The sequence below is a fragment of the Chenopodium album genome, chromosome 8, assembly GCF_948465745.1.
Source record: "Chenopodium album chromosome 8, dcCheAlbu1.1, whole genome shotgun sequence".
NCBI classification, from domain to species: domain Eukaryota; kingdom Viridiplantae; phylum Streptophyta; class Magnoliopsida; order Caryophyllales; family Amaranthaceae; genus Chenopodium; species Chenopodium album.
In genome coordinates, this window is record NC_137841.1 from 63,083,529 (window position 1) to 63,105,413 (window position 21,885).

Sequence of the window (21,885 nt, forward strand, 5' to 3'; positions counted from 1 at the left end):
TGTGTATTAATTTGTTCAAAAAAAAAAATGTGTATAATTAGCTACGAATATTTACGTCTATTTAATATTGTTGTATTATGAATATCCAAAATTAGTGTAGAGTATATACAACAATATTGATGTCAAATTCAAGTTTCATACCTAATTGGTCCTAGTTTCTAGCCGCAAAAAATAAAATAAAATAAAATAAATAAATAAATAATAAATAAATTGATGACATCATATTGTCAAATTTGGACGGAAAATTTTTTTTATGAGAGTTTGACACGTAAGCACTTTAAGAAATTGATGACATCATCAATGTTTTGTTTTAGTAATAGTTAATAGATAGATTACAATTCAATTAGTCAAAGAATAGTATAAATCAAACATATACTTCGTATTTGTTACACAACTTATAAAATTATAAATTATAATTCTTTGTAGATTAGATTATATATACTTTGTGTTATTGAGATTGAAACGTCATGCTGCATATTATTAACTTGAGATGGGTAAATAAACAAAAGAAAAGAGGGTTATCCGTTAATCAAGGGAAAGGTTAGAAATCAAGCAAATATTGCGAAAGGCTCTAGATTTTACTAGCACACGTATATACTCAAATTAGATTATTTCAAGGTTGTAAATAAGTAGAAGAGAGAGAAATATTGCCATTTGATCAAATGAAAAACAACCCTTAACAAAAAAAATAAACAGAAAGGAAAAAGAGGGAGAGGAAAAAAAAACAAACTTTGAAATAAATATATGAAAGCTTGAACTGGTTTTTATAATTTAATTTCTTACATAACTATACAATTTCTCTAAGTGATTCTTCTTATCCTACATCTCCTCTGCGTTCTCCTTTCGAGGAATTGAGGCGCGGAGGAGGTACAACATAAGAAGAATACACACAAAGAAAAAGAAGAGAGGGGTTAAGGATTAATTAAGGCAACCACGAACAAAGAAGCTTATATTGATAAAATATGATGTGGAATCGCGAACAACACCACCACCTTCAACAACAACTATTACCACCACCACAAAGTAATGTTGTTGGTGAGGCTAAGAAAAATGGTGAAGTTGCTGTTGCAATTGATAAGGATAAAGGAAGCCAATATGCCCTAAAATGGGCTGTTGACCATGTTCTTAACAAGGGTCAAACTGTTACTTTGCTCCATGTTAAGCAAAGAAATTCTTCCAATTCCTTTATAAGTATGTAATTGTTTAATTTGTTTATCTACATTCATTTATTTATGTTTTTGTGCTTTAAAAACATGCCAAACATAACATTATTTCCTTCATATATACATATATGAATCTCCTAGGGTCGGGTTGGGTTGAAAGTCGAACATTTTAATTTTTGGCCTTTGACGTGGGGTGTTTAAGGTCGTTATGTTCTTAGGCTATTTTGGCCTAATAGACCTATTTTACCATGTTTGGATAGAAATCTCGATAAAAAAAATGTGTTTTTAAGGTGAACCTTGCTTGGATTTCTATAGAAAAAGGTGTTAAATTGTTAATTATGAACCATTTGAAATGTACGTTGCATGACTGCTACTTATTTTGTGAAAAACTATCTTATAAAGCACTTTTTTTTTTAATAGAGAAATTACCTAATAAAAAAAATGTTATAAGAAACTACCTTATAAAAGGATAAATGTTGTAAGAGACTACCCTAGTCGAAAAGTCATTGTTGACTTTTATTTTCTGGCGTTGACCACATCACATATAAACCACAAAAACGAGTCAAAGCATGTTGTGTGAATAGTGTAAAAGTCAAACGGTGTCAACTAAAAAAGCGAAGGAAGTATATCACATAGTACGTAAAAACATATAATTGCCTCCTAACAAAAAAAAAATGTGGTTGTTTACAATGTGTTGCGTGCTCACTTGCCTTATTAACAATGTCTTGTGCAATTACAGATTCGCCAGCGCCCCTCTCTGATAGTCATGAAGATGTTGTTAGATCCGCCAAGTACTACGCTGAAACTCAAGCTCGGGAAATTTTCCTTCCTTTTCGATGTTTCTGTAGTCGTAAAGATGTTCGTTTTCTTTACCTTGTCTTTTAAGCTATCTATTGATATGATCTTCTTAGGTACAAAATTAACTTTCTTTAACCTTAATTACAATCTTATGCATGATTTTTTTTATCCTTAGGTTATATGTAATGAGGTTATTTTGGAAGACATTGACATTTCGAAAGCTTTGATAGAATATTGTCAACATAACGCGATTGAGGTCATGGTTGTAAGTGCTTCATCAAGGAATCAATTGATGAGGTAATATTTGTATACGTTAACGATTAGACATAACAGATTAATAGTGTTAAGAATCATATGTTTTGGATCAAGATCGGTAGTTAATGCTTGGACGATTAGACAACCAATAGGGGGCAAAATGTCGATGGTTGTCTTAATTACATGAGTCTCATGTACTATAGTTTGCTCACTGAGGGTATTTACGACATTTTGCCCTCTATTAATTTCCTAATCTATTAGGCATATTAGACTTTTTATGTCATGTGCTTCTTTTGTTTGGAGCAGGAGGTTCAAAGGCCCAGATGTTGCAACAAATCTATTCAAAGGTTGCCCTGATTTTTGCTCTGTTTATGTGATCTCCAAGGGGAAAATGTTACAAAGTCGGTCCGCCACTCGTCCTCTCCCAAGGCCTTCTAGCCGAAGCCCACCACATCGCCAACCCATCCCCAATGGTATCCCTATATACGAGTCCCCCATCCGTCCTGGTGGTTATGTTCCAAGAGGTACAATCATCATTTAGGCCGTGCTCTCTTCACTTAATTGTTACACCTATTTAAATCGACTTTTATTGAAACATTAAGTTGAAATAAACACAAATCAATTTTATTTTATTTTTTTTTTGTATAACAGACAGAGAAAAGAGTCATTATAACCCAAATAGGAGCATTGAAGAAATGGACTCAATAAGGCAAGTGCACGATTTTTACAACGGTTGCATCAGATATTTTCTACGACATATCATATATGTAAACAACAACCATTTAACCATGATCTTTATTTTTTTTGGCAATAGGTCACCATTTACTAGAGGAAGAGCAGCAAATGGCAGGGCATATGGTGAAATTGGTATGCCAGATTCTGACATATCATTTGTTAACCCTTCTTGGCCAACCAATGAGCCAAGAATTAGTATTGATCGTCCTTCCTTTGATGCAATGGACTGGGGCCTCGCGCCTCGGCCTTCAAGTGGATCGGATGCAGATCGGATGAGTATTGGTTCTGTGGCAGACAGGAAATCAATCGATCAAAATGCCTTATTGGAGTATTCCTCTTCAAATGCTAGTGGTTTTTCATCATCTTCAGTAAGATATCTAACAAATTTATATGATAAGATCTCATTGTCTATGTAAACCTTAGTAAAAATTGATTAAAAGTTTGATTTTGATTGAATCTGACAGGAAGATTTTGAGTCTGAGATGAGAAGATTGAGAATGGAGCTCAAGAAAACTATGGACATGTATAATGCAGCTTGCAAGGAAGCACTAACTGCAAAACAAAAGGTGCTGAAATATTTGTTTACTAGGATTTAATGCATGTGTCACATGACTCGTGTCCGATTACTCAGATTGAATTTAAAATTACGTAACTTAATTTTGACTCAAATTGAAATTGACCTGATCGTAACCTGCCAAAAAAAAATAACATGGCTAATATTGATTTTTCACCCCGTTATGATGAACATACGCACAATATGATGCACGAAAATTTTGTTTGAAATCAACGTTTCTATTTTGGATACGCTTTCATACTCGAAACTCTCTTAAATAATGTTCTGTTTTTCCTCTTCTTCAAAACTTATCTTTCTTTAGCTCAAAAAAAAAAAACCTATGTTTCCTAGTTTAGTTTCCCCTAAGTATTGCCTATCTATCTTGTTATCCGTTTCCATGCAACAACAAAAATATTTGAGCCCGAAAAATATGTTATACAAAGCACACTAATAATTTGTTTGTTTGCCAATTTTATCCTTAGGCAAGTGAGCTTCAAAGATCAAGGATAGAAGAAGATCACAGGTTAGAAGAGGCACGTTACGCAGAGGAAACAGCACGAGCAATCGCGGAGCAAGAGAAAGCCAAGTGTAGAGCGGCAATGGAAGCAGCCGAAGCCGCTCAGAGATTGGCAGATCTCGAATCACAAAAGAGAGAGTTAGCAGAAAAGAAAGCCACCAAAGAAGCAGAAGAGAAGAAGGCAGCACTTGAAGCTTTGAATCACAATGATGTTAGGTATAGGAAATATAGCATCAAAGAGATTGAAGCTGCTACTTCTTACTTTTCTGAATCACTTAAGATTGGTGAAGGTGGTTATGGCCCTGTTTATAAGAGCACTCTTGATCATACACTTGTTGCCATTAAGGTTCTTAGGCCTGATGCCGCGCAGGGAGAGGCTCAATTTCAACAAGAGGTAAGTCTCGTGCTCTCAGGTGCATAAAATAATTTGTGCAAATGATTATAGGATGTGTTAAAAAATATTGAGCTTTAGCTTATTATTTTGGGACGGCTTAAAATAGAATAAATGTTCGGGGCTTGCCCAGTTAATCTTCATGATTGACAAAATTTGTCAATCATAATCTCCACCTCAGCTTTTGTGACCCCCACTTGATGAATCAGCAAGATGAAACATCATTTTATTTGACGCCGTAACCGCAATTGGGTTAACCATTGAAAAGCTTCGTACTCTTTCTTGCTCCATTAAAGCTTCATCAACCTCCATTCCACCATTGAAGCTAGCTTCCCCATCTCCACAACCTTTGAAGCTTTCCCGACACCACCATTGATGATTCCCCAAAATCCACCAACCTTCTCCAATCTTAAACGAAAACCCTATGAATAAAGGGTGAAATTAATGGCATGGTCAACCCCTAAGGGTAGGGGTGACCATGTCCTCCATTCAAGCTCCCTCCATTGAGCTTGATTTTCGAACATGGGTCGTTAATGGTAGAAGTGAGGTCGTCGATGGCAAAGAGAGGAGATGAAATATACATGACGGTGGTTGTGGTTGTGATGGTGGTGGAGTGCTTTCACGTTTGACATCGATCGCCGATTGAGTGAGCTCTTCTCTTGGAAGTTACCTCCATTGTTGAGAGATTGAGAAGAGTGAGGAGAGAGAAAGTTGATGGAAAATGTTATGTTAAACGGCGTGAATTGTGTGACTGTGAGCTGGAGTAGTGATATGGCAAGAATGCCAACTGTCAATGGAAAATTTACCATACCATCCCTAATTTAATGATGGAAATCTCATTTACACCCTTATGATTGACAATTTTTGTTGATCATGAAGATCAACTAGTATTTCCCCTAAATGTTCGTATACACCAAGATGTTAGGGCCAAAATGCTAACTATATTCCCTTACCTCCCCCCTCTATTCTCAAGCATTGACTTGTATAGTTGAGTTGACTGACTTGTAAGAGGTGTTAGTTTAGAAAGGTCTATCTTACCCAAAAAAATAAAATGCGAACTATATTGACTGGTCTATCATAAATACTATACAACCTGCTCAAAGTTATGCCACAAAAGACTATAATATGTGCAATATATCATGTGATGTTGCAGGTTGAAATTCTAAGTTGCATAAGACATCCAAACATGGTGCTCCTCTTGGGAGCATGCCCCGAGTACGGTTGTCTAGTCTACGAGTACATGTCGAATGGAAGCTTAGAAGACCGCCTTTTTTGTAGAGATAACACTCCGCCACTCCCATGGCAACTAAGATTCCGCATTGCAGCAGAAATCGGAACAGCATTGTTCTTTCTTCACCAGTCAAAGCCCGAGCCATTAGTGCACCGTGACCTTAAACCAGCCAACATTTTACTTGATCGAAATTTTGTGAGTAAAATCAGTGACGTTGGATTGGCAAGGTTGGTGCCACCATCTATGGCCGACACAGTAACACAGTATCGGATGACTCAAGCAGCCGGAACATTCTGTTACATCGATCCAGAGTATCAGCAAACCGGGATGCTAGGGACTAAATCAGATATTTACTCCTTAGGCATCTTGTACTTGCAACTTATCACGGCTAAGCCAGCTATGGGTTTAACTCATCACGTACAAAGGGCTATCGAAAGAGGGACTTTTCGAGATATGTTGGATCCTTACATACATGATTGTCCTTACGAAGAGGCCTTACAATTTGCTAAACTTTCGCTTCAATGTGCAGAGTTACGAAGAAAGGATAGACCTGATCTTATTCAAATACTTCCTGAACTTAACAGATTTAGGGAGTTCGGTGAAGCAAATATGCCCACCGTCATGTTTTCTCCCGTACCTTCAAACTCGTCATATAGGCCAAGTCAAGTCATGACCATAAACAATGTAAGTTCGATACTATTATTTCTACTACTACGAGTACAATATAGTAGACTCATTGTCCTTAAATAATATGTCACATTTAATTTTTGGTCCCTAAACACGTACATGCTACAAGGACTAACGATCTGTTTGGTTTCAGTATTCACAGGATAGTGAAAACCCATCATTGCAATCGACAGCATCTAGCAACAGAAGCCAAACAAGTGCTTCATCTTCATCAGGAGAAAAATTGTAGCATGTATAAAATCCTTTTTATTTCTCTCTCTCGTTCTCCAATCGTAAACTTTATAACATTTGATCAATGTAAACTCCCTAGAAGGCTAGAATTTGCCTAGTCCTCTCCCCACCCGTGGACCGCCTCTTGGCCACCAAAGAAAAAGTAAAGATGAACACAAAATGGATGCGTCCGAGGTGGTGTTATGCATAAGCTAAGTTGTGATGAAAAAAGTGGGAGATTAGTACATTTTTCAGATTTATGTTAAGAGTTGGATACATTTCGACTTTGGAATAGAGTTTTGTATGTACATCAATTTTATTAACAGATAATAATTCCATTGTCTTTTTAGTCCTTAACTTATAATTGTGGCAAATTAGCAATGTATCTATAAAAATTTTGATGTGCTCAATTATTCTACTTTCCCTTGATAACGCGGCCAATTGACCAGATTGGTAAATAAAAAAGACCCTTAGCGACAATTTGGTAAAAAAAACTTACTCCGGCGACAAATTGGTAAAAAAAACTAACCTTAAGCGACAATTTGATAAATAAAATAATCTCAGGCGACACTTAACCCAAAAAATACAAAAAAAATCGATAAATTACTCGCGAATGCTTAATATAGTTTGTTTTTCTTGTTATTTTACCAACCCTTTTTTACGGAAATTACAATTTGAAGAAAAAAAACATTAAGTATCAATTTTCACTTAAGTTTCATACCCCTTATTAACGAAATTTTTTAAAAAAGGGGTTGGAATTAAAAAGGGATGACATGTAAATTCAATATTTTAAATGGAAAAAATAAATTTAAGAACACAAAAACAAATTAAAATAGGTTTTTTAAAGAGTTTGTCGGGAAAAAAAATAGATTTTTTGGTCAAAATGTCGCCGGAGTTTATTATTTTTACCAAATTGTCGCACATTGTTAGCTTTTTTTACCAAACTGTCGTCGGAGTAAGTTTTTTTACCAAATTGTCGCTAGAAGTCTTTTTTATTTACCAATCTGGTCAATTGGCCTTGATAACGCTATAAAGAAAATATATGCTATCTATAAAATATTTTGATGTGCTCAATGATTCTACTTTCCCTTGATAACGCTATAAAGAAAATATATGCTTTAACTAGGAGTGTTCATAAATCGATCCGGACCGATAAAATACACCACCTCGGACTGACTCCGGACCAAACTGGACCGAATTAATTGGTCCGGTCTTCGGGCATGAAAATTTGTTTTCCAGTCTTCGATCCAGTCCAGTCCAAAATCCTATAAAAACCGATCTTGGACTGGACCAATTTTTTTTATTAAAAATATGCGTGAAATCTTAAATAATGGTTAAAATTATCCTCAATAAGCTTAGAAAACTTTAAATTTATGAGCTTTTTTGTACTAAATATACAAAAAAAAAACATTAAAAAGTGTTGATTTTCCTTTACTTTTTTCGAGTTTTCCATAAAATTATTAAAAAAAATTAGAATTCTTTTTAAAAAATTCTTAAATAAGTCCAAAACGATGTGGTCCGGGTTTGGTCCTAGCTTAATTGGTCCAGTCTTCGATTCTTAAAATTTTAATTTTCGGTCTTTGGTCCGATCTGGCCTTGGACCGATGAACAACCCCAGCTTAATTGGTCCAGTCTTCAATGCGATCCTAGCTTAATTGATCCGGTTTTCGATTTTTAAAATTCTAATTTTCGGTCTATGGTCCGGTCTGGCCTTGGACCGATGAACAGCCCTAGCTTTAACTACAAATGAGTAAAAAGTAGGGGAAAAAAACATTTATTTTTCTACCAAAAAGAAAACTTTAAACAGTTCTCTCAAAAAAAATAAATAAATAATGCTGCCAAAGACCATACTTAAAACACTAGGCGTAATTATCTTACTTTTTTTTTTTAGCTTTTAATCTAAAAGCAATTTGCCTTGACGACGATTCAGTATTTTGCAAACACCAGAACAGCATGGCCAATCTCTATTCTCTTAACGCAAAACCCAAAACTGTTAAAACGGTGCTGCGGTCTGGCAGTGTCCCATAGGATGAGGCCCTTGGATTAGCCTGCACAAGCCTACAACAGCAGACCGTGCTACCCATCACTACCAACTCGGACCAGTACAAAGGTAGAGTTAGAGCATAAGACGATAACAAACAAGGGACCAACATGACAATAAATTTCTGCTCAGCTAACCCAAGAAGAATCAATGAATATATTCAATATTAACAAATTATCCACACCATTCCAAGAATTTCATTTGCAACCATGGATCCAACCCCTAAACAAAAAGAAAACGAAAAAAATACTACTAGTTGAAGGGATGTCTTGCCTATTTAAATGTAAACAAGTATCCTAGTAATAACTAGAGACTATCTGCATTGCTTGAGTAAGTCTTGGTTCTAAATCCAAACACCCCTCCCTTCTCTTACCCAGGCAGAATAAAAGGGGAAACAAAGACGAGGATGTCTAAGCAACTATTGCTTCACAGGATCAATGCAGTAACGAAAAAACAATCTCAAAATGCCATACACTATTGCCCTTCGTCCATCTGATCAGTTCCTTGCCCCAATGCATCAGGTTCCAAGCCTTTTGCAACAGAGTCTTCTAATGCCTCCAGGAAAGAAAGAACAGTAAACTTGTCTACATTCGAAGAAAACAAGAATACAATCAACTTCAATAATTAAAGCTTGTCTGGGGCTTGCCCCTCGTGATCACCAAAAAAAAAATTAATAATAATAATAATTAAAGCTTGTGACACAGCAGCGCTCAAAATCATTGAACTATTCAAAACTGTTATTAATCAGTAGACAGATATCCTGATATATTACTCAGACAAATTTCTGGTTTTCTACTGACAAGTGGTTAAAGCCTCAGGATTGAAAAACAAAAGAACGAAAGGCAATAGAGGAAGGGAGGGTGCAGGTTGCTCACATTTACTCGGGTCAATGCCAAATTGAGCCAAATCTATTTGGCCTGTCTTCAGAACCTACAGAAAAAAGAACGTGAATAACAATACATGCAAGAGGGGTGGGGGATGGAAAACAGGGCAACCCTTTTGATGATATAATTTAATCAAAGGAACAGGAAGACATGTTCTTACATAGGTGAAAGCATCAACTTGTTGGCGGAAAGGAGCACACTGTAGTACTTCTAACAAGTCATGACGCGACTGTTGACCCTGTAATCTCAAAGATATAAAAACATTGCCCTGTAGAAATATAGTAAAGCTTAAAAAAGTACCAAAATATATTTACCTCTGGCAAATATGAAGCCAGGCGTTCTTCAATAGGTAAAGTCTCAAGCAACGGTAATACCAGATCAGGCTTCAAAAGATCCCCTAAACCAAAGCCTGTAACAGACAGATAGCAACAACAAGACACAGCCATTATAAGACTGTTCCTTTTTATCTGATTTGATGAATGATATACACTTATATTCACAAACTATCCAACAGTGAGATCAGACATACCCAAGACAAGCAGCAAAAGATGAACAAAAACCACAAAGCTAATTGATTCCCATATAACAAGGCATCCCTAATCTACAAATGACAAAATTCTCCTATGCAGACTGCAGAGTGAGGTAAAGACTAACAACTGTTTCCAAAAAAAAAAAAAAAGGTAAAGATTAACAACCATCAATGAATTTTCCCATTTTAATGACAATCAATATACAGCCATGAAGCAGATAATGCATCAGACTGGGTAACACTTGTAGCATTTTATTAAAAAGGAGATGGGCATTACCCTTAGTGATGTTACAGCTACAAATATTCTCTTCAATACCTTAATTACAAAATGCTAAAAATAGCAGGATAATTCAAAAGAAAAATAAGTCATGTTTCTTTAACACGAAGCCGATATAAACCAAGAAAATAAGATATATAAATCACTTAAAACAACTCAGTAACAATAAGAGAACGGACTCTATAAATATATAGATAAGTCCTTCATATAGCAGGAGCAAAGACTCAAGCTAAAATGTTTGATCTCCAAAACATTCACACAACTACATATGTAAGTGATATATAAATCTAAATGAATTATGTGGTTACCTCCATCAGGATCTTCCATATCATCTACAGATCCTACAAGGTAACAGATAAGAGTTTAGAAATGAGATCATAGGAACTGGGAGGACAGGGAGGGGGAGGGGGAGAACAAAGGAAGAGGCCAAAATTTGATGGTCGAAACAACAGTGTTTTCAGAAAAATATACCTGCAGGTTGTAGATTACTTAATATCCTTTGCAAATCAGACATTTTTACTGGTCCAGGGGCAGAGGTCACATCACTCACTACTTCACCTCCCATGCTAGAGCCAATCAAATTACCAGCTCTGCAATTTACAAACAAGTATATAAAGATTTAAACTACATCCATTTAACAATAATTGTCCTTGGCAACTTTTAAAAAATACAAGTACTTAAGATATGAACATATAAAAATACAAAGAGATGATGGTCTCAACTTTAAAAATATAAAAATACATATAAAAACTCAACTTTAAATCCATTATGGAAACCGGAAAACGATTATGTAGGGAGTAGCATTGGTAGACATCACAGAATGTTTCGAAATGCTGACATGAGCAGAGTCCAATTTACCAAATCTATACTACTAGAGTTGAACCATTACAGGCCATAATACTACAAGCCATATAAACTTCAAAGTCACATTATACTCCTATCCAAAACATAAGTTATTTTAGCCCATTCCTCTCATCCAAAATATAAATGCACTATGATACAAAGGCAACATTAAAAACCATTACTGTTATTGTGCTCCTTTCTCTTTTAGAATTCCAAAGCATCTCTCTCTAAAAAGTCAAAACACCTACTTTCTAAACCTTTCTCTCTGCTTCACTACCTTCACCCCCACTCTCTGTTTCACCACTTCATGGCAGATGTTGGGGATTTTCCCCCAATCAACATAATCCTTTTGCCTTTTCCAATTTAAGACAAATGGGACCAATAATCAGACCAACGACAGACGAAAAGCTCAAAGCTCATGCGGATGTAGGCCGTATGGTTGTTGGCAAATTTAAAGAAGGGAGAAACAAAGACTTAAGTAGAGATAAAATTAAGGCTTGGGTGTTCTCAAACTGGCGAACGAAAGATCTGGTCACACTGAAGCAGAGAGAAAGGTTTAGAAAGTGTAGCTCTTACTAATTCGCCATGTGTGACAATTCTTGAAGTGTTATATCAAAGAGAGTAGCTCTTACTAATATTTTTTTCTCAGTAAATCAATGGCAACTTTCCAGGAGGCAACTTACTAGAAGAGAACTATGCAAGTTATCCTAGACAGGAAAATTAATGCAAAAAATGTGTACTGTTTGAATTTTTGGGTTTGTAATCTTCAACATATACATGACCTCATCTCGTAAAAGCAAACACTTTCTGTTTTTTTTTTTTTTTTTTTTTTTTTGGGCATTTGAAATAGAAAGAGAAGCACTTCGTTGTAATACTCCCAAATACTGACATAAGCAGAGTGAAGTTAAAATTAGACAACCAAATTAATAAGTAAAGGCCACAACACAGCAAATATTGTGGTCATTTGGTTAAATACGCACTTGCCTAGAAATTGAGCAATATTGTTTGGTTGAGCATAGGAAGATGGAATTCCCATGGGAAGTTCTATTTATATAGGTGGGATTAGGTAAGCAATTTCCCTCATTATGTGAGAATTAGAATTTTCCTAAGTTTCAATTCCTATGCTCAATGCTCATGCCAACCAAACAATATTAGCTTTTTTTTTTTAAGGGGTAGAATAGATTAACATGAACATAAACAATATAAGCTTCTAGATTTTAGAAAAGTAGACTCCCATGAATTAGAACATCAACCAAATAAAACAATACTAACTTCAACAAAACAATGTAGCTTTTAAGAAGACTTTTCATCTCGAACATTGATAAGTTTCCCAGTTCTGCAAGTATTCTTATTCCAACTGTGTATGAAAATTAATACATACAGGATGACATCCCTTGAAAGCAAGCATCTACTATCATTTTTCTTTTGTTAATTTTCCCTTCTCGCTTTTCTCTCTTTTTATGCAAGGTATAGGCACATTTCATTCTCAATGCAATACTGCAATGGTTGATCATGAAGTACAACTTCCCTATGAAATCTAAGCCTATAGTACATCAAGAAAAAATGTACCTAGATGATATATCATCTTCAACCATATCCTCGGTTTGAATGGGAATTGATGCTCCAGAATCCTCTTCAGCAAGAAATTCTACAAAAAATAAATAAATAAATAAATAATAAATGAAAAAAAATGAAGCTCAATAATTTGTCAACATGATTAACATAGATTTTTCATTGTCACTCTATACAAAAATAAATTCTAATACTAATCCCTCCGTTTTTTTTTCATTTGCATCACTTGTGTTTGCACGGAGTTTTAGGAGAGTGAATTTGGTATAATATAATAATGTGAGTGGATGAATAATTTATTATGATAAAAGTAATGTGGGGACCATGAAAGTGGAAATATGTGAGAGAGAGTAGTGGGGACCATGAGAGAGGGAAATGAATTATTTGAGTGGGGTTTAAAGTGAGGGAGAGATAATAAAAAATGGTATAAAGTTACTATATATAGAAGTGATGCAAATAAAAAAACGGAGGGAGCAGAGGGCTGGGTCACGTGACTCGGCAGGGAAAAAAAATTAAGTTTATTAAAGAGAGGAAAAAAAAAAGAAACAAGGCAAAACGCGTGAAGCGAAGAGCGACAGAGGAACAGAACAAACGAACTCAAACGACACAACCCTAACTCCCTCTCTGACTCTGTCACATTTCGATCGCCAATGCCGAAAGACCCACCGTACCAGTACCGCAGTAAGCACCAGCCACCATCTACGGCGACCACAGCTCACCATTTTGCTGTAGATCTGTGACCACCAGTCCTCACTCTCCTAGTCTCCTACCTGCCGCACCGCCACACCACCCGCCGCCACAGGCCGGAGTGACCGAGACACTGAGTGAGTGAGTGACTTGTGACCACCAATTGAAGCAGAGCAACTCAACAAGGTATTGTTGCATTAAAATTTAAATTATGAACTATTTAATTTGTTATTTAGATTTAATTTTAATTATGTATAATTTCAGTCATTTGATTGATTAAATTGAACTGAATTGTTGATTTGTTGTTCATCATTGTGGTAATTACTTAAGTAATTATAATTTCAGTCTTTTATAATTTCATAGTCTTGACACTTTGACAGGTTGTTCAATATGTTCATTGTAGTGTTGAAATGTTGAATTAAATTGAAGTTATTTGGTAAAATTGGTACTTTGTAGTCTTGATTAGCTGGTTATTGACCTTATTGTTTCATACTTTGATGTAATGGGTTGAGCTATCAAGTCTTGTGCTTTGTCGAAATCTGGTGATTTGGTTTAGGCCCATTAACTGTTTGATAAAATGCCCCAACCAGATACTTTTATATACAACACCTTAATCAGGGGTTATTTGCAATGCTATTTGGCTAGAGAATGCTTGATTTTGTACTTACGAATGTTGCAGGACTCTGCTTAGCCTAATAATTTCATGTATCCTTCTATTGTTAGAGCTTGTTGCATTGATGATTGGATTTTAGAAAACAAGCAAATTCATACCCATGTTGTCAAATTTGGGTTTTTATATGATGGGTTTTCTCAGAACAATTTGCTTTACATGTATGTGAGTTTTGGGTTATTAGAGAAAGCTCGTCGGGTTTTAATAAGATGCCACAAAGCCTCAAAATGATGCATTCAAAAAAAATTTGGTACTTTTACGGGTCATCAGTACATCAGTAATTCAGGGTGACTCACAAGTTCCGAAATCCTAGATCCGCCACTGGGAGGGAGTATATTGCAACTAAACAGGATGACTGAGACAAACTGTAAACATCTATCGTGCACAGAGACCTCTAATTGGTGACATTTATCATCTTCAAAATATCCCAATTACATAGGATTGTGTAGGATGTCTTCGAAAAGCTTTAGAAAGGTGAGGGTCGAAGTCCAGTACCAGTAGACAGCGAACAGTGAACAATGCACATGCATTGCAAACATGTTTGGTTTATCCACCAACCAACAGAGAAACTAAATTACGAAGGGAGAGAAGAGAGAGAAGCAGATGGAGTCTAAGACAAGGGCCAACATCATTCTTCCAACAAAGGACTTTCCGTTCTCCACTCACCTCGCTCTTAAAAGATAAATTCTTGAACCCCATAAATTATTTTTTTTCTCTCTCACTCTACAAAGATGGGTTCTTGGCAGGTAACCTCTTGCAATACTATGTGACTATTTTAATTTTATTTTATCATAGGATTATGTGATTATTCTTCTCCGGGCCAGAGGGATCCAGGCTTTTAAATAAAAAAAACAGAGCTATAAACTGAGAAGTGATAGTAATTGGTAATTTAGTACCTAATGGTCGATTAAGGTGATAATTTACTGAGTGACATAGTTGTTGATCATCCTCGGCTTTTGGCTCCTGGAAATAGTTCAGCAAAGAAAAGTTAGAAAGGAATAAAAAATTAAACCAAAAATTCTACCTCGGTGAATCAATGCACCAAATGCAAGAATAGTACAACTCACTTGCATCCAGAAAAAGAATTTCCTGTCATCGGTGTTAAACTTCAATATGTAGACCCTTCCAGCTGCTTGTTCAACCTGCATATTGAGTATAAGGCTTTAAACTGTAACCATGGGACCAAATTAAACACATATAGTATATTTTTAAGAAGAAAAAAAATCCAAAAAGTTGAATCAATATTAAAGAAAAGGAAACATACCTTCTCAAAAACTGCCTCCTCTGGAAAAACTATCTGGTCCTATGTTGCATTAAGGAACAACAGGGGCATCCCAGCAATGACAAAGAAAAGACCAAAAAAAAAAAAAAAGCATAGAAGCTCATTTGGTGGGCAGTAGCAGTAACACATAACAGTATTGGTAGTAAACATGCATGTATTTCACAAGGAAAGCCACTTACATATCCATGGTAATGCAACTGTAACCCCAAGTTTCTCTGAGTGTGCGTTCCTAATGAATTTTCATAACCATTTCTAGAGATGGTATTGTGGGGTAACGGAAATATATACAGAATAGTAAATACTTAGTGGTGGTAAGAGCATTGTCATGGGATTTTTCTTACAAATATTACACATAGATTCATAAATGTTGCCTTTTACCAAACAGACTGGTAACGTACAAGCATTTGGTATAATTAGAAAATATAATGTAAAATAAGTTAAGTGAATAGACCACACTGGTATAAATAAAGCATTTATAAACTGACAAGATTCAATGATCTACTTAGGTTTGCAAGCACTCCATCCATAGTAATCCAATGCAATAAACAATATATGCTAGGTCGTATTTATACTGAGATACAAGGATCATACACAACATGACATACAGCATTTTACTAAATCAAGGTTGCATCAATAACCCTAAAACTAAAAGGCATTTGATAAAACGCTGCCATAAATGAAAAAACACAAACTGTGTTCACTCAAAGCACTTTGCTACAGCTATCTATAATTGCAAGCCACCTATACAAAAGCCTCAATAACCAGGATGTTCCCAACAAAATAGTCACCTTTTTTCCTTGCATGTATTCAGATAGGACTAAAGAAACCAGATTTATTGATAGATCTAGCAATACCCGGCTACTTCATTCCAAACAGGACAAACAGCAATACTATATAAAAGGCTGAAGCATGACCAAAAAGATAAAATATTGACAAATATTTATTTTCACATAGCTGCCTATAAGTTTCCTCCTCTCAATACATTGTCCATAAGAACCTTCCACTTAGCAGCATTGAAGTGAAATGTTAAGCTTTCTTCACAGCTGTGAGCCTGAGACAAAGAAGCAAGAATCAATTGTTAATTCCAAATGCTAACACTTTGCAAACTTGTCACCCAAAAAGTACAGAAACTTCTGGTTTTTCAGGTTTCCCCGTTCCTGATACCTTGAAACGTTTCCGTTTCCACAAGGTTTCCATCACCTTATAACCAAAATAACTACCCTTATAGTCATATGGTTGTGCAAAGTCCAAGATTGTTTCTCCCCTTCATTCCTTACTCCATGACAAAATCCTCCATGAACAATTGAAAAGCCACAGCAACATATCCACATAATCATTCAAATCTCTAGTTCACTCACTGTATAATACCTTGTATCACAAAACACACCCTTAAGAGCATCCTTTGGGGAGTATATGCACTACGTTCCCAACCTCTACCATAAATGGAATTGCCCTTATGATCTTATCCTCTTTTCACTAAACCTCAACTACATCTTCAAACCGTCACGTATTGATAATAACACCAAATCCATTTCTAGTCTTAATTAGTCAGGACTCCGGAGTGCTAGGCCTTATAATCTAACCTTTTCTCTTACTCACTTCCGCAAGACATGTGAAGTCAATCGCCCTTTAAATCATCACTTCCACCAACATAACTAACCTCTAAGTGGCCCTATGTTTCCAAGATTGTGTGATTCTACTGGTCTAAAAAAACAAGAGTAAGGTTGCATGACTTGCAAGTACAAGATTCCTACTGGACATTGTAATAAGTGTAAAACTCCACAAGATAACAACAATCAATGTCAAAAGTGTCGTATTTAAGCAGCAAAAGCTGGCAAAAAATGTTAGCTTGGTGGACCCAACAATTTCACTGTCCAACTTCATGATCTTAATTATCACACTTATATAAAGAAGGCGCAAATTCTGTATAGTGTGAACTCTCTTCCTACTAGATCATGCCAGGGGTTGACTAGGCACAACCCACTATTCACAGGACAGGATGTGCCATGCTACACTTTTCAAATGGGGCAGACCAGGATATGCTCGGTCCTACATGCCTAAGGCAGATTTTGTCATGCCATTGTGTTAGACAATTACATTAGGGTGTGGGCCATGCTTTTCATGCGAGGCCTAAACAATGCCATCTTTATATGATTCATATCTCAGCGGCTTTGAAAAGACACAAAATGCATATATGGACCAAAGGAAACATATATACTACTCCCTCCGTCCTTTATTGATAGTCCTTTTTGGCCAAATTTTAGTCCCAAAATTTTCACCTCATTTGCTTTTACCAACAACCATTAATATTAATTTTTTACCAAAATTCCCTCCAATTTGCAACAATATTTGTGCAAATTTAACTTTCCCATGTAAATTATGTTTTCCCATGTACTTTTATTATTTTCTCTCTACTCTTTTGCATACCCAATGTAAATTTACCTTTTCAATGTACTTTTACTATTCTTATTTATGTTTATTAATTCCCGTGAAAATTGCCCATAAGAAACTATCAATAAGGGACAGAGGGGGTATAAATAGCCCCTTCATCCAGATCACTAACATGCAAAGGCTATTTACTGCATAAATCATCCAAGCCATAACACATCATTTCATGAAAAAGATTCAGATGTATCAATCTTCATTCCATTTTGCTAGTCTGTTTCACACTTTCAAACAGCAAACATTTTTCCCAATACACCAATAAATGGTTAAGTAATGTTCTCCAATCAATTCCTATTGAAGTACAAATATCAAATCTAGAATGATTAACAACGGGAATACGGGATGGACAGGATATATATAGTTGTCAGAATTAAGAACAAAGACAATAAAATACCTTATTTGCTCAACCAGCAGTGCCAGCACAGGCATTATCATAACACAGCTAAGAACATAATTTATGTAAAACACGGCTAAAGGATACATCTTCAATCGCATTTTGCACCCGATCAAGCCACATAAAATGGACCAAGCCCTCCTCACCCTAAGGAAAATTTCAGTAATAAAACATCATGTGGCAAAATCAATTAAACATTTGAAGAGAAATTCCAAATTAAGCTCCAATGCAAAACATTTTCCACAGACGTCAAGCTGTAATACATACTATAAAAGAAGAATGGAGCAAAAAGTTGTTAGGTGAAGCATACCCGGGCAATCCTAACTAGCCCTTTACGAGAATCTGGGGTTACACGTTTTCCCTCGAATAGCATTTTACCAGCACGAAACTCCAGCATGACATCCTGTTCAATCAAGTCCTCAGAAACAATTGGAACATTCAAAAAAAAAAGAAACACAGGTGCAGAATTACAAATTGCAATAAATCAAATCTCACAAAAAGCCACAAGATAATTCATTCCAAAATCTATCCAGAACGATATAGACCTGTAAATCACTCCACTAAATGAAAATTAAAAAAAAAACTCCCAAACTCAACAATTAGTACATGGATTAAGTCATCTTTCTCTTTCAACAATGCATACAGCATAACAATATAAACAAGGTCATTGTTAACTATGTGTGATATGACTGATATCCAAACATGAATGTGTTTCAAAAGGTTCAACTTACTTGTCCTTTATTTTTATGTTAGGCGACCCCATATCACCACCTTATCCCCCTTACCTCACAATATTTACACATTCTTCACTCTCTCGTAATCTATATCCACTTTTTTCTTACATCCACCCACCTTTTTACTCCATTTCTCTTACATTATTAACCTTTTTTCTAATACCTACTCACTCTTTCCAAACTTTCCTATCAACAAAACTGGGTCAGATTTCAAAAACAGGGGTAATATTTTATTTTGGAAATGACTTTGCTTTCTTAGAATCAGAACTTCGATGCTATGTTTATTAAGATCATAATGTAATGCATCATGTCATATGGTTGGTGCTACATTGAAAGCAAAAGATTAGAGTGCTCTAGGGATCATATGGGATGCCATATCCAGTTTAAGAAAATGTTAACCCCCTTAGTCCCTTGATATTTCATAGAATATCCATCTAACCTAACTAAGCCCAAACTACTTAGCTCCTAATATCTGAAACTACAAAGCTTTTACTTCTTAGATCCCTCATCAAGGGGACAAAATACTTTATCAATAAATTTATAATTTATTAAAAAAAAAAGTAGCCAGTACCATTCACATCAACTATATTAGTATCTTAAAAACAGGAATAATGTCAGTATCATCCAACCCATTAATACTCAGGATACAGTATACAACTAAATACAATCCCTAACAACACCCAAAGTAATGCCTCAATCAAAGAAAAACAAAGAAACAAGACAATTCTCTAAGAAGTAAAAAATAATTTTAGTTATACTCTGAAAATCAAAACCAAAGCCTGCTTGCTTGAGTATCAGGCTTTAATCGTCAAACAACCTTGAAGGCGTTGAAGCTAAATACCATACTTCATGCTTCAAAACCATCAAAATTCAAAAACCTCATATTCTTATACTATCAAAATTTAAAAACCCTTCCAAATGTTTATCCATTGTAAAACCCTTCAAACCATTTTTCTCTAATGTCTACAACATAATGTTCCTCCATCCCCCAACCTTCCGTCATCCAAAACAAAAATACAAGCTTCACTAATCAATTGAAAACACCAAAACCCAGCCTTAATTTAAACCAACTTCCCCCACAGATAACAAAATTGAACCACAAACTCAGCTACCTTAACTGGTTTTTTTTTTTCTTTTCATTCTGTAATACAGCTTTAAATCAAATTTTTACCTGAACCCCTTGAGATGCATGCTCAGAAGATGCCATAGTTCTCTTCAATCAACCCGTTTCTGAAAAAACAAAACTATGGGTATTAAAACCAATCGCAAAAAATCAAAAACCCAATACATCATCTAGCAATGCATTCATTCATGCCAATTGCTAAAAGAAACAATCAATTTCTGTGCAGTGGCACATCCTAGGCGGGCGGGCGGCAGGGGTGACCGCCCTGAGACAAGGAGAAAAGGTCCATTTTTACAATTGAACAATCAAGGATTATTATGAACAACAGCCTGGACACATTAGCAAGACTCAATTATCAAATTCGACATCAAAATTCACATAAAATTCTTCTCACTAAAGAAAATTAACCTGAATTGCACATAGCAAAATTCTAGCAAACACAATCAATCGTCATAATCATTCAAAAAATCAGTAATTAAAACCAAAAATTCAATAATCCACCTTAGAAGAACCCTAAATTGAATACTGAATTAAATTAATGATAAACCCTAAATTGAAAAACTGATGTTTGATGATTCTAAAGAGAAAAGATATAATCTTTACCTCAGAAAACTGCTTCGATGAAGAAAAGAAAGTTCAGTAGCCACTTCAATGGAGAATTCAGAGTAAGCGCTTCAATGGAGGAGAGAGAGTGTGCAACGTTATAGTGAAACGTTCCCAAGGAGAAAAACAATTGAAAACTGAGGTAGGCTATGTTTTCTGTAATTTTCACTAATTTATCTTATTAAAATTTAAACACGGTTTAAAATAAGTTTAGACAAAATAATACTTCGTATAGACAAATAGGTTAAAATAAAAAAGATTTAAAAAAATATATAAATAAATAAGCCCTTGCTCAAACAATAAAATAGTTTTTTTTTTCACGTTTATTTTGCATTATTATCTATTATTTTATTAATATTCATTATGAATATCATTAAAAATGTTAATTTTGATGGGATATCATATTGATAATCTTAGAGCATGTTCTGATTTATTGAACTAAGTTGAACTGAATTGATTGGAGCTGAACTGAATTGAATAGAGTTGAAATGAATTTCTATGAGAGAAGGAAATTAGGAGCTGAAGTGAACTGAACTGAACTGAATTGTTTGGAGCTGAACTGGACTGAAATGAAATTAAGCTGAAAGAACATGCCCTTAATTTGTCACAAAGTGTTGAAGCTTAAAGGTTTTGATGATGATGAACTTAAACTAAAGCAAACTCAACTAATAAAGATTTTTAAGTGTTTGATTAGTTTAGGTTAAATTGATCTTGGTGATGGAGGAAGTAACTTGAGCTAAGAAGACATAAAGAAGCCTTTAAACAGAAAGTTAAACCAAGTAGAAGAATTCTCTAACAAGAACTAAGTTCCCTAACAGGAACATTCCCTAACAGGAACTTGAAGACAGCATGCTGAGGTGTCAGGACTGCGAGTGAAGACAATAAGTTCCTTCAAGAACTTAATTTGCATGAAGCCCAAGTAACCTACTTATATAGAATATGGCGCAGCAATATTATTTAGTTAAGATTTTATCTTCTAGATTTATTGTTAAATATGTTAAGTAGGTTATGCACGAAATTTATTAGAGGCGTGACAAGTTGCTTGGTAATTAAAGATAAAATTGGAAAAGATAAAAAGATAGATTTTATGAAAAGATTTTATTTAAAATTTGTTTCTTAAAATCAGTTTTAAAAAGATTTTGTTCTTTTTAATATTTATCTTTCTATCTTATTTTTCCGGAAAAGATTTTCTCTAATGAAGAATTACTTAAGCCGTGTTTTTAAGATAAGGCAAGTTAACTTCTTTATCTTTAAGAAAACCTAC

General features: G+C 35.1%; 1 protein-coding gene and 1 pseudogene across 2 annotated transcripts; one reads left to right on the forward strand and one right to left on the reverse strand.

The window, feature by feature from the left end:
* The first annotated feature begins 962 nt into the window (after positions 1-962).
* On the forward strand, positions 963-6,559 carry LOC145643142 (U-box domain-containing protein 52-like; annotated as a pseudogene).
* A 2,155-nt stretch (positions 6,560-8,714) lies between these two features.
* LOC145641968 (26S proteasome regulatory subunit RPN13-like) lies at positions 8,715-20,778 on the reverse strand. 2 transcript variants are annotated; one of them, XM_081693003.1, is made up of 14 exons: positions 20,622-20,778; positions 20,067-20,125; positions 18,472-18,564; positions 18,249-18,308; positions 15,305-15,343; positions 15,108-15,182; positions 14,937-15,003; positions 12,684-12,762; positions 10,743-10,861; positions 10,580-10,603; positions 9,780-9,874; positions 9,626-9,703; positions 9,457-9,511; positions 8,715-9,165 (listed from the first exon to the last, which is right to left on the reverse strand). In XM_081693003.1, the coding sequence occupies exons 2-14, from the start codon at positions 20,100-20,102 to the stop codon at positions 9,056-9,058; spliced, it is 930 nt and encodes a 309-aa protein (XP_081549129.1). In that variant the 5' UTR covers positions 20,103-20,125; positions 20,622-20,778; the 3' UTR covers positions 8,715-9,055. The 2 variants fall into 2 exon arrangements, with proteins under 2 accessions (XP_081549129.1, XP_081549128.1); XM_081693002.1 differs by having other exon boundaries at positions 10,580-10,612.
* Positions 20,779-21,885: the final 1,107 nt, after the last annotated feature.